Source organism: Tachypleus tridentatus, chromosome 13, assembly GCF_004210375.1.
Source record: "Tachypleus tridentatus isolate NWPU-2018 chromosome 13, ASM421037v1, whole genome shotgun sequence".
NCBI lineage: Eukaryota > Metazoa > Arthropoda > Merostomata > Xiphosura > Limulidae > Tachypleus > Tachypleus tridentatus.
Genome location: NC_134837.1, coordinates 28,335,171 through 28,347,678, shown reverse-complemented (window position 1 = coordinate 28,347,678; position 12,508 = coordinate 28,335,171). Strand labels below are relative to the sequence as shown.

The following is a 12,508-nucleotide window of genomic DNA, read 5'->3' as shown; positions in this document are numbered from 1 at the left end:
ATGAAGTTCTTTTAACAGTTTAACCTTTTCACGTGCATCCCCAGCGCCGAGTATACTGTATCGTATTCCCCCCCCCCTTCTTACAAAACGTTTTGGTCTTTTAGTAACTCATTTTCAACGCTTAATTCTGTTTAGGGTTAGGCTTAGTAAGACTTTTGAGATGTGATTAATTATACTGGTAGTCGCGTACTGGTCATACTCTATAGCTTTAGGTTCCCAAAATATCAGCACAAAAACAGACATTTTAAACCTTAGGTTTAACGTAGTTGAGGATTACGTTTTGCAAGACTTTTGAGATGTGGCTAATCAAACTGTTAGACCTGTACCAACTGTATTTAGAGCCCTAGATTTCTTGGAGATCAGCCCATAAACTGACATTTTAAAGTATGTTGACATTAGACATTATCCTTCCTCAATAAATTAGGTTTAAGACTATACTGTCTCTTATTTAATCCCTTAAATGTCATACTGGGATATCGTTTGTGCCACAAGATTTTCATTTTTCAAATTTCTAATGACTTATTGGAACATTATTAATAGTTTCTATCACATCCAGACTCGCTTCTCTTCCCTAACTTCGTTACTCCATTCCAAGCTCATCTGTTCTTAACATCAAAACTCCTCAATAAACATGCACGTGCATATTAAATAAAAAAGCTTTTTCTCTCGAATAATTTTTGGACTCGAATATCCTGGATGAAGAATGCGGACCACACAAAGTTATGATGCTTTTAACGTTGGTATTACAAAAGTAAAACACACACCTACACACACATACATACATATATATATAAACTAATTTTTAAATTCAAGAACATCACTTCCGCTCTGTTTGTTAGACATAATTTAGACACATAACGTACTTCCCAGATGTTACAGTCTTGTAGAACGAAACGCTATAGCCTGTTTTACGCTAAATATACGCTTAATCATTGTAAAGTACCAAAGTGTATTTAAATAGCTTCCATTATGCTACTACGCTAATACAGTTGTTGCAAAGTATATAAACATCACACATTCGTCGAGACAAAATGTTTAGAAGTATTCACCCATTAGCCTGGAGTAAGAGTTTAGAAGTATCTATAGTAATGTAACAACTTTCGTGAAGTTGACTGAAAAAATCTGAGAGTATGTTTAATAAACAAACAACTATCTTTAGTTTACTGCAGAACCTGAAAGTACGTAAAGAAACAGCTTTCATTAATCTATAAAAGACGTTGTAAAATATTTACAATAAACAAACAATATGCTTTAGTCTACGGGCCTGGCTTGGCCAAGTGTGTTAAGGCGTTCGACTCGTAATCCGAAGGTCGCGGGTTCAAATCTCGCTCGCACCAAACATGCTCGCCCTTTCAGCCGTGGGGGAGTTATAATGTGACTGTCAATCCCACGATTTGTGGGTAACAGAGTAGCCCAAGAGGTGGCGATGGGTGGTGATGACTAGCTGCCTTGCCTCTAGTCTTACATTGCTAAATTAGAGACGGCTAACGCAGTTAGCCGTTAAGTAGCTTTGCGCGAAATTCAAAAACAAACAATCCTTAGTGTACTGCAGAACCTGAAAGTACGTAAAGAAACAGCTTTCATTAATCTATTAAAGAAGTTGTAAAATATTCACAATAAAAGAACAACTTCTGTTACTTTATTATAGAAGCTGAAAATTATTTGCAGCTGAAGAAACTATTCACTTGATATATTATAGAGGTTGAAAATTATTTATAGTAAAGGAACAGTTTCCTTTTCTCTATTAAATCTGTTAAAATTATCCATTAACCTAATATATACATTTATAGCGTAACCTAGAAGTGCCGTTACTAAATATGCAAAATAAGTGTGTAGTGTCGTAATACAGTATTAGTTGAATATATAAAATAAATGTTAATTTTCCGTAGTTCAGTATAACTGCTTATAAAGAGTTTTTGTAAGTGTACACACTAGGCTTAAGGCTTTGTTTAGTTTAGCTATATCGACCCTTGGCATGTACAATAAGTGCAAGAGTGGTATGTAATAAACGTCTTGTTTCATTGTTCATAGTATATAAGTACCGGATTGAATGTTAAAATGTTTTAAAGCTCTATGCTGCATCCTTTAAGTTATCTATAAATAACATTTCTATCGATTCGCTACTCACATTTAAAAAACAATAACAACAATAAAACTCTGCAAATTAAGAAATAAGATTACGTTTTGATACAAGACTAAGTCTAAGAAAAAGCCCTACAAAATATGGAGAAATTCAGTGAATGATGCTGTACGCACTCTAGCGTCTAGTCCAAGAAAAATATCAATATAAATCTTAGGTAAGGAACAAAAGAAAACAGAAAAAAAAAATCACTGGTTTAAAAAATAACTATCACGTTGGATTCTACGGAAAAGTAGCGAGGCTGTGTTAAGAAATAGAAAAAAGAATTTAGAGACTCGCAATCGGTTCAATGAAGGAAAGTGCAATATTTGTACATAAAGGATGACGTGATTTTTTCTGCTCAGTAGAGAGAGATAGCACGCATCTACCTCAAACGACCAAGGCCGAGTCAAGCTTGAGCAAATAACAGAGGAGAAGGGGTCGGGGTGGGAAGGCATCATAGGATGTAAAGATCAATGACTGCTGGGATCAACTGTAACGATAGGCAAACTACACTTGCCATTTATCATGGGGCTGATCTGATGGAAAACGACAAAATAATTTCCTTCCTGATGTCTGTTGAAACATTGGCGATTCTAATGGAGCAGATTTCGGCAAAGAAATGATGAACGAGAGAACAGAAAATGGGGAAAATTCTTTTTTTTTCCATCTTCGTTTTCCAATATATTTCATTTCATTTTTTTTGGGGGCGATATCCACGATGAACGTGGTACAACACACACCACAAGACCGATAACTTAGGCAGTGAAAGCGTAATTCACCATAAACGATAAAAAAATCTCCCGCCACCATCAAGACCTCTCTTTAGCTGTCTGAGTTATACAGAGGTTCGAAGCATTATTTTGATTAGAAAGAGAGTAAAAGAAATGTGATTATGAATAACAGTGGTCACCGTGTGTGCGAACTTTTCATGTGGGAAAGGCCAAAGAAGAATTAATCGCGTGATCTATATTTACTGTGTTGTTTGTCCTACTGCCTTGATTGACCCTAGCGGATACAAATTATAGCTACTGGCCTAAATAAGAGGAATTTTATAATTATTTGCTGTTCTGAAGATGAGAAACGATTCGTAAATTTTTTTCTTGATGAGGGTTATACGATTTCATTGATAATAGGATAAAAACTGGAATCTAGAGGGTTATAACTTGCTTTATTATTAACATTTGCACCTTTCACTGCTCATAAACAAGATTACTTACTGAATTGTAAGTAATCTCATAATAACCGTCCACGTTTCCATCCAAAACCAAACAGCAAATGTAAACATATCCAATTACATGCATTTATTCATAAGCAAACATCTATGCCACGCATATTAATAAATATACGATAACTTAAAGCCGTAATATCATCTGTTTACTTATAGTCCATATGTTTATCCAGTTGATCACATGCACATCAGTTTATATACACGAACATACAGTCCTATTTCAATCCAGTCATACATTTCTTTATGTTCAATTCATTATATAGATATTAACAGGTATACAGAAACACAAGCTACATTTCAATCCACATACGTACCTCCATATGTTTATTCAGTTTATTCTATAGTTATTACTAGATGTAGAGGAACATACTGCTATATTTCAGTTCAAATATGTACTTCTACAGGTTTATCTAGTTCATAATATAGATGTCAAATAATATATATATAGAGACATAGAGCCATATTTTAATCGAAATGTGTATCTCTTCAGGTTCATCCTGTTCGCCATACAGATGTCAGCAGACATAGAGAAAAATAGAACCGTATTTTAATCTTCCCGTATATTTCCTTATGTTTGTCCAGTCCATCATGTAATTTAATCTTTCGACAGACCTTCATATTTACATTCTGTAACTGATATCAGCATTTAACTTCAGCGATACACGTTCTTATATTAATCAGTGAAGTCATTAATAACCACTTACGCTCACAACTTTCCTAAGTCTTTAACCGCTCATTCACGTAATTACATGACATAGCTATTTATACACAGAAAGCGTGTCACTTTAAGAAATATTTTCAAGAATGAGTAACATATTATCATGAAACGAGACAAATATGCGATTTTCACAGAGATTCGGTAATGAACGACCTTCAATATATATATATATATATATATTTCGTAAAAAGATAAGGTACAGTGACGAAAGGTCTATAAGTCACTTATACAATGAAACATTCACATAGTCTGCTAAGCCGTTTTCTTCTTTCATAAGTTGTGTTCCAAGCGCTTTGTTCCTCTTTCTGATAACACTATGTAACACAAATTTTGTTTATGAATACTATGTGTTATTTCTTAATTGCTTATGTTGTAAAATTACAAAAAATGGCCATTATTCCCTTCACACTTTGCTTTTGTGACCTGGACAATGAAATTCAGAAATTAACCTATTTTCTATGTAAAAACGAACAAATTTGCACATTTTCGTTTACATAAGGTCTGAATAAAATAACATATGAATCAAGATTTACATGTATTTATACTAAAGTTATACAAAAATGTTTAGAAGTGAGTAGTTTTTCGAGATTTGCTACTGTAATGTAAATCAGTTTCACGTATCAGCCTCCAAATATAGTCTCCCATCATGTTTTCGTTATACGTTCCCAGGTCACAAAAGCAAAGTTTGAAGAGAAAAATAGGTTCTTTCCATTTACTTTAGACATAAGCAATTGGGAAATAACACTTTCTGCCCAGGAACAAGAAAAAGTAAAAATTTTGTTACATAGTGTTATTTGAGCTTAACGTTTACAGGAGGCAGAAAAACCTACACACACATATATGTATAATAATACATTTGTTTATAAGATAATGGACTCAGAAGGTACATAGAATTTAGAGACGTTTTCCTAATAGCAACGTCATTTTCGTACTTGGTGTGGGTAAGTGTCTTTTTAACCAATCCAATAGTAATAGACAGCTCACATGATGCAGTGTCGTTATCCTATTCGTCATTGATAACAACGAACAATGTATTTGTCTTATTATAATTTCATCACGTCTTTAGGGAAATATTTCTTTAGAAAGAAAAATAGTAATTTGATTTCATGAAATTCGTCGAACATATATCACTTTATGCAATAAAAAAATCGCGTTATATTTTCAGAGAATTTAAAATTTGAGTTTTATAACTTTTTTATAAGAGCCTAAAATGTCTTATCAGCATCAGAAAAAAACAAAGCATGTTAAACGTACGAAAAGGAATCAATTTTTCAGTATTCGAAAATTCTAAGCGCAAATCATGTATTACTTTTAAATAATGTAAGTGAAAACCTATTCAGTAATAGTTGGTTAACGATTTAGTGACTGACTTAAGTACAAAGGTTTATCAGTTCCTGGCCTCGTTAAAATGTTACTTTACTACCGATGCGCCAGAGAGTGAACAATTATTTCAAGTGTGCTTGTTTTACCAATTTTGTTTAAAAAAAAAAGCAAAACTTTAAACGCCAATGGAAAAACCAAACGCGCATTTCTTTATATTCATTTCAAATCAAAAATAAAGGAAAGAAACGTTTTAAGTGTAATTGATTTAAAGAAATGATTAATATGACGCTGTAATACTCTTCGAAAGATTAGTTCTCTGTTGTATATTTTCGCTTTTCAAATACATGGAATATTAATTTGGAGGGTGCACCTGCATTAGTCTTGATAAATGAGAAACACATGTACACAAGACTCCACTTATCAGTGAACGTTTCCGATACATGGTCAAATTGTAACCTAGCAACTGTGTGGGATTTTATATTGATCTTCTGTCAAATAAACAAGAGACACGAAGGAGGCTTACTGCAGTGGGCGATATATTACAAGCAAATAAAATAACTCTCCAGGTTTAATGATACACTGAAGTTTTTCCTTTATCTATCAATCTGTACGTTTCTCTTTCGCTGTTTGCTCAATTTTTATCCCACACATTAGATCAATTTACCTCTCTATCTGTTTATCTAGCCATATTTTCATCTGCCTATCTAGCAATCTGTAAATTCCTTCTAATTAGTTGCTAGTTCTCTATTTTCCATTTGTGTTTATATTCATTTTACTCGTTTCACGCATGAAGCCTTACGGGGTTTTAACAACATTTCTGAAAAAAAGAAAACTTTTTTTAAAACCAGAAATACGTGAAGATAATTATACAAAAATCAAGAAGAACAAGAAAGGGCTGATGTTCAAACGTTTATCTCGCAACACTTTACTTACCTTTAGAATATTTGAATAAAGGACTTTAACAAATTATGTTTCTTACACTCAGAAACCAACAACTCACGAGGCCGGCTGCTTGAACTATGGGTATTCAAGGAACTTCTATGATCACTACATTAGCGGACAACGTGATGTATCTAACACTATACCAGACACTGCAGTCTCTGTTTTAAAATGGAAGAAAAATTACTGAACAAGGCTCTTACCTGTCTCTCGTCGTTCACTGTTATTTTATAGACAATTAATGGAGTTGAAAAAAAGTGCCGTAAGTATTCCAGCGTAGAATCAAAATTCCGGAGAATCGATGAATATAGAAAGAAAAGTAAAAACCACAAGGCATTAACAATTAAACAGATTTATTAAGAAAAGAATCTAAAACATTATATTCCTATTAGGACTAATGTGAAAGAAAAAAACAAAAACAGACACTCTCGTATTTCCTAATATTTTAGAATAAATATCAAGTAATTCCTTAAGATACAATATTTATTTGTCCTTTATAGATAAATACGGGGTTTCCAACCAGTATAAAACTCTTTCGGTACATAAAGCTTGTGTCAATAATCTATGGACAATCATCCTAGTTACACGATCTAATTTGCAATTAATTGTCTTACTAACAGGGGTGCTCATCTAAAGTTAATTCCAGTTAGGGAAGTAAGAAGAAAAAGCTGTCTGGTCTGGTAATTATTTTCATTTGGTAGTATGTTTTTGTTAATTTTTTAACTCTACACCAACACACTCGCTCACACACACAAAAAGGATTAAATCTGCTCAGTCAACATCTGGATAAATAGAACTCCGTAGATGGGTTTTTATACTTTTGTCAAACATAAATTGCATCTAGTTTCTTTCAAAGCACAACGATTTCTTTCCTTTTTTTTTTTTTTTCAGTACATAAAACTAGTCTGCAGGGAATTGAGCCCCAGGTTTTAGCTTTGTAAGCCCTCAGATCTAGCAGTGATATATTAGGGTAGAAAAGTATACGTCGAAATATGACGTGGTCAGGTTTGTTTGTTTGACGGTAAGCACAAAGCTACACAATAGGTTATCTTTTTTGTTCTCGTCACGAGTGTCGAAACCCGATTTTTGGTGTGGTAAGTCCGCAGACAAACCACTAAGCCTCTGAGAGGCAACGTGTTTAGTCTGTAATTCTTAGTTTTTGCAGTTATGAAGTTTTATAACCAGTACCCAAACATTTAGAAAAACACATTTACGAATTTTGAAATTACTCCGTTCATACATACGTTAGGAAATGTTGATTTAGCAAGCAACAAACAATGACAGTTGTTTATTTTTCACAATTTTAACATCTAAATCACGATCGTATATAAATACAAAACATGTTTAGTATCCTGACAATAAAATATTCAGCGCATGCCTGAATAAATTCACATTTCTACCTACTGAGATACCTACTATATTTATAGTGTCAAATTTTATAGGTTAATCATACGTACTTCAGATCGGGTTCGTTAACTGTATACAGACGTATGTTTTATCTCTCTATATACATATGTACACACACACAATGATTTGTTTGTTTGAAGTTAAGCACAAAGCTATACAATGGGCTATCTGTGCTCTGCCCACCATTGGTATCGAAAACCTGTTTCTAGAGTTGTAAGTTTACAGACATGCCACTGTGTCGCTGGTGTGGGTGCAAAGGAAAGAGAAAGTAGATATTTTATTGTTCAGGTACCAGGTGTAAATATTGAATGTATATTATTTTGAGCTTAATACTGCCATTTTAAAATGATAAGATACAGCAATGAGCTATTAGGGACACAATAGGTAAAGAAAATAGGCGGGGCATTAATGGCAAATTATGTAAATTCTATAATATTCACTTACACAAAGTGCGCTTGTATTATGGTATTTTAGGGTGTGTCCCTTCCTTCGGCCCTACTTTCACCACCCTCACATGTTCTATAGAATCTCGTGGAAGATTTACTTCTCCATAAAGCTGTTTTTTTTTTTTTCTTATCCTTTGTTTTTACCCTGTATGTAGTTCCCTTCCCATTACCTTATAATGATTAATTTACAGTAAGTTCTTAAATGAAGTAAGACTGTTTTTATGGCAATCAATATCCAATTACGTTCTTTATATATCTCTCTCTTTTTGTACACATTCGTAGTCTTAAATAATTACTACTTCTTTTGTTTCAAATAATGAAGGCTGCTCGAGTTATCTACGAAAACGTTGCTTGGATACTGCAAATAGTTTTGGACCGTAATTTTTTTGCTACACAATTTTAAAGAAAGAAACGCGTTATTAGTATTTTTTGTCTTGTTTCAAAAAGATAATATTACTCAACTTTCCTGTAGGGCAATTTAATATTTAAATAGTATCTTATTTTGTTCGTTTTTATTTTTTTTAAGCGGAAAGTTTTCACAGTAATAAGAAATATCTGTTGTCAAAATCACGTTTTTTTGTTAATTCTTTGGGGAAATACAATCTCACACCGGTCTACAATTAAAGGTTGATTGTATGGAGTGAACCATTGGGTGTCCATCATTTCATAGCAGTTTACTTTACACGAGTTTGGCAAAGATGTATCCCCAGTCTCACTGGCCTGGCATGGCCAGGTGGTTAAGGCGCTCGACTCGTACGTAATCTGAGGATCGCGGGTTCGAATCCCCATCACATCAAACATGCTCGCTCTTTCAGCCGTGGAGTCGTTATAATGTGACGGTCAATCCCACTATTCGTTAGTAAAAGAGTAGCTCCAAAATTGGCGGTAGGTGATGACGACTAGCAGCTTTTCCTCTAGTCTTACAGTGCTAAATTAGGGACGGTTAGCGCAGATAGCCTTCGTGTAGTTTTGCGCGAAATTCAAAACAAACCAAGCTGTTCTCATTACACAGATACATACCTCCTCCATCAAAACGTATCTTGTAGTTCCCACGTGTTAGCTTAGCTAAGCCTGGCTTTTATACGTTTAGTTCATGCGAATGACACAGGTAATAGTTTTTTTTTATGTTTAATTTCAATTAAAAACACAATCAAAGACTATTTTCTGTTACGTTTAAGTGAAACTGCTTTTCGTTTAGTCTCTCTTATACACACACACACATACATAAACAAAAGAGACAGCAGTTTTATAACACGAAAACGCATACACGTATAACAAACAATTTCCTGACAAAGCATACCAAGTTGTACAAGGCAAAACACAACTAGTATGGTTATGCCATACATCATGCAACACTTGAATATAATTATAGAATTGAACTGTGTTGTTCTGAAGACGAAAGAGCTTCTTCGGGCCTTTGACAATGAGTAATTAGACTCTAATCCTCTATGTTTAATTTTCCATGAAATTTATTCAACACGGAAGCTCACGATGAGCTTAACTAGGCATAATTACGCATTCCATTAATGGTCACTTGAACTGGATGAAACGGGGCTCAACTATATCGGTTTTCTCCGAATTTACTTAGTAATGAACGACACTGCTCTTTTCTCACAACAATGTTATGATAAAAGAGTAACAATCGTCTTAACGAAGTAGGAACTTCCGGACTTTAACCTATTATTTCTTCTTTGTAACGAACAATAATGTTCAACTAAAACTGTAACAATCGTTTGAACACATTACGTACTTCCGGCCTTTTAACTCGTCACTCCCTCTAATGCTAAATTAAAAGAGTAACAATAACATGAACAGAGCGAGGACTTCTGGGTTTTAACTTATGAGTCCCTGTTTACAATAAACAACAATGCTAAGGAAAAATGTAACAATAACATGAACGACGAAGAAATATCTGGACTTAAACTCACTACTCTTTCCTTACAACAAATAACATTGCTGAGATAAAAGAGTGACAATAACATGAACGGAGCAGGAACTTCTGGACTTTTAACTCGTTACTCTCTCCTTACAATAAATAAAAATGCTAAAATAAAAGAGTAACAATAACATGAACAAAGCAGAACCTTTGGACTTTAACTCACTAGTGTATCCGTACAAGAAACTTCGACGTTAAAATAAAACTGTGAGAGTTATCTAAACATCCTGAATAAATCTAGCTAGTAACTGAGAAGTGTAATTTCTTGAATCTTTTCATTTTCTATTTCCATGACAGCCTGATATCGAATAAAAAAGAAAACCAACAGAATTGCTTAAAAATCTTTAAAACGTTTTCAAATTTTCACCTGACGTTACGATTACTATAGTTATCATTAGATCTGTGGGTAATGCGCTTTGCACAGGTAGGTACACAGGGATATTTAAACTGAAACTGATGCAGCCCTACAAAAGACGTACTGTTACAGAAGTTATCTCAAAATTCCCGAGAAAATTGTATCAGAACATACTAAACAATAGTTTGAACCGATACAGGTTTTACGACGGAATTTATTGTGTTTACCATGGGGTTCATGAGTAAATATATTTCATTTCTTTAGGGATTTTACAACAATTTCAATAAGTGACTCACATTTCACAAACTGCCAGTTTTTCACTACAAACACAACTGTTGTTATTTTAGCTAATCGATTTACTGATAGTCGGTAAGTATATCAAAGGCAGAAGAAAGAAAAGTGTTTACTTAGCTTTATTCATAAATGATTTCAATAACACGATATTTCTAGCTAAGCGTATTAACAATAAAAAACAATGTCAGAAGATTATGCCAATGAAGAACTTGAGTACATGACAATTCATCTAGTATTATAAAACATGACAGAAACTGAACTGTAAGAGTCTTCCGATGGGGAAGTGATAAGTCTTAGGATTTAAAGCGCTAAAATCGGGAGTTCGATTCCTCTCCGTGGACACAGCATGTAGCCCAAAATAACTTTGCTATAACAATAAACACACACACACAAACCTCAGTTATGAGACAACGATTGAGCGCGGCTTAAACATAGTATAATTAAACGGAATAGTCATACAGTAAGGGCTAGCATAGTCTGTCGGTTACGTCACTCTACACGCAACCTGCATGTCCCGAGTTCGAATCTTGTTACCAAAATTTATTGCCCTTTCAGCCACGAAGACGTTAAAATATGACGACCAATCCCACTGTTTGCTGATAAAAAAGTAGTCCAAGAGTTGATCGATGCGGGGGAAGTATTAATTAATTGTCTTCCCCTTCCCTCTAGTATATTATTAATACAAACAGCTTTCAAGTAGATTTCCATGAAATTCGGTGACGAAACAGGACAGTACATATTAAAACAGTTTTGGTTTAAGATTTCATTTGAATAGTCCAGAGTAAACTAATAAATTATCGTTTGATTCCAAGTTGTTGTGGATATGTAAAACATCACCTCTGGACTTTAAAACAAGCCAGAAATTAGTCACTTCTGTTTATTCGTTTAAACGAAACATTTGTTATCGCTCTTTGTCAATAGGTCATTTTACACCCAATGACAATATTTATTACACTGCGAAACAGGCTAGAGCTCTCTAACGGATAATGCCTAGGTTTGGCGATGCACAGGACGCTCGTTAGGCCTAACATTTACAAAGTGTCTGAAGAACATTAGTAGTGTTTCCTGGAAGCCACAAAAATTATAAAATTGAATTATTCATTTTAATTTTTAGATATGTTTGTTTTATAATGTTTTCGCCTTGCGTCACCTATCAGAATTCACATCCAAACTGATATGGGCTAATAAATTAAAAAATTAAAACATTTTTCGCATGTGTAGCATCACCCCCAAATGTTAAGATACGTGCAATATTGTTATCAGTGTAATAAAGGGGAGATATATATAACACCGACTGGTAAGTGGCCTTACCATTTGCACGTTTTTCATCTCGGTGTTCTTTCAAAACTGAAGATGAACTTGAAGAGCCTGCTGGGTGGTGAGATGTGGGCGTGCTTCCTGTCAAAGGTCCTGAAAAGGCGAGGAGACTAGCTGCGCTGCTAGGTGGCACTGTAGGTGGTTGTAAGCCGGCCATTGCCGCATGGGGCATCATAGCGATGGGAGGACCATGGGCATGAGGTGGCAGTTGTTGGGCATGCATTTGCTGCTGTAGTGGAAGAACAGTCAAATTTCAATAAAGAAGATATCGAAATCTGTTTGATCTCTTCTCGATCACTATCAATAACAGTATGTATATATATATAGACATCCTTAACAACTAGACAATTAACTGAGATTTCAGAACTAAGTTTTAATTCTATTTATAAAACGGCACGTGGATTACTATCTGAATGAAATATC

General features: G+C 34.2%; 1 protein-coding gene across 6 annotated transcripts in view; it reads right to left on the bottom strand.

Moving 5' to 3' along the window:
• LOC143240536 (transducin-like enhancer protein 4) overlaps window positions 1-12,508 on the bottom strand; it is a 146,939-nt gene that overhangs the window by 91,458 nt on the left and 42,973 nt on the right. For all 6 annotated transcript variants that reach the window (XR_013021809.1, XM_076483122.1, XM_076483125.1 and 3 more), the window contains 2 exons: window positions 12,080-12,314; window positions 6,534-6,550 (listed from right to left, as the gene is read on the bottom strand). Coding sequence is in view for 5 of the 6 variants with exons in the window: in XM_076483122.1 (XP_076339237.1) it covers window positions 6,534-6,550; window positions 12,080-12,314 (252 nt within the window). In the remaining variant the exon portion in view is untranslated. The remainder of the gene's footprint in view (window positions 1-6,533; window positions 6,551-12,079; window positions 12,315-12,508) is intronic.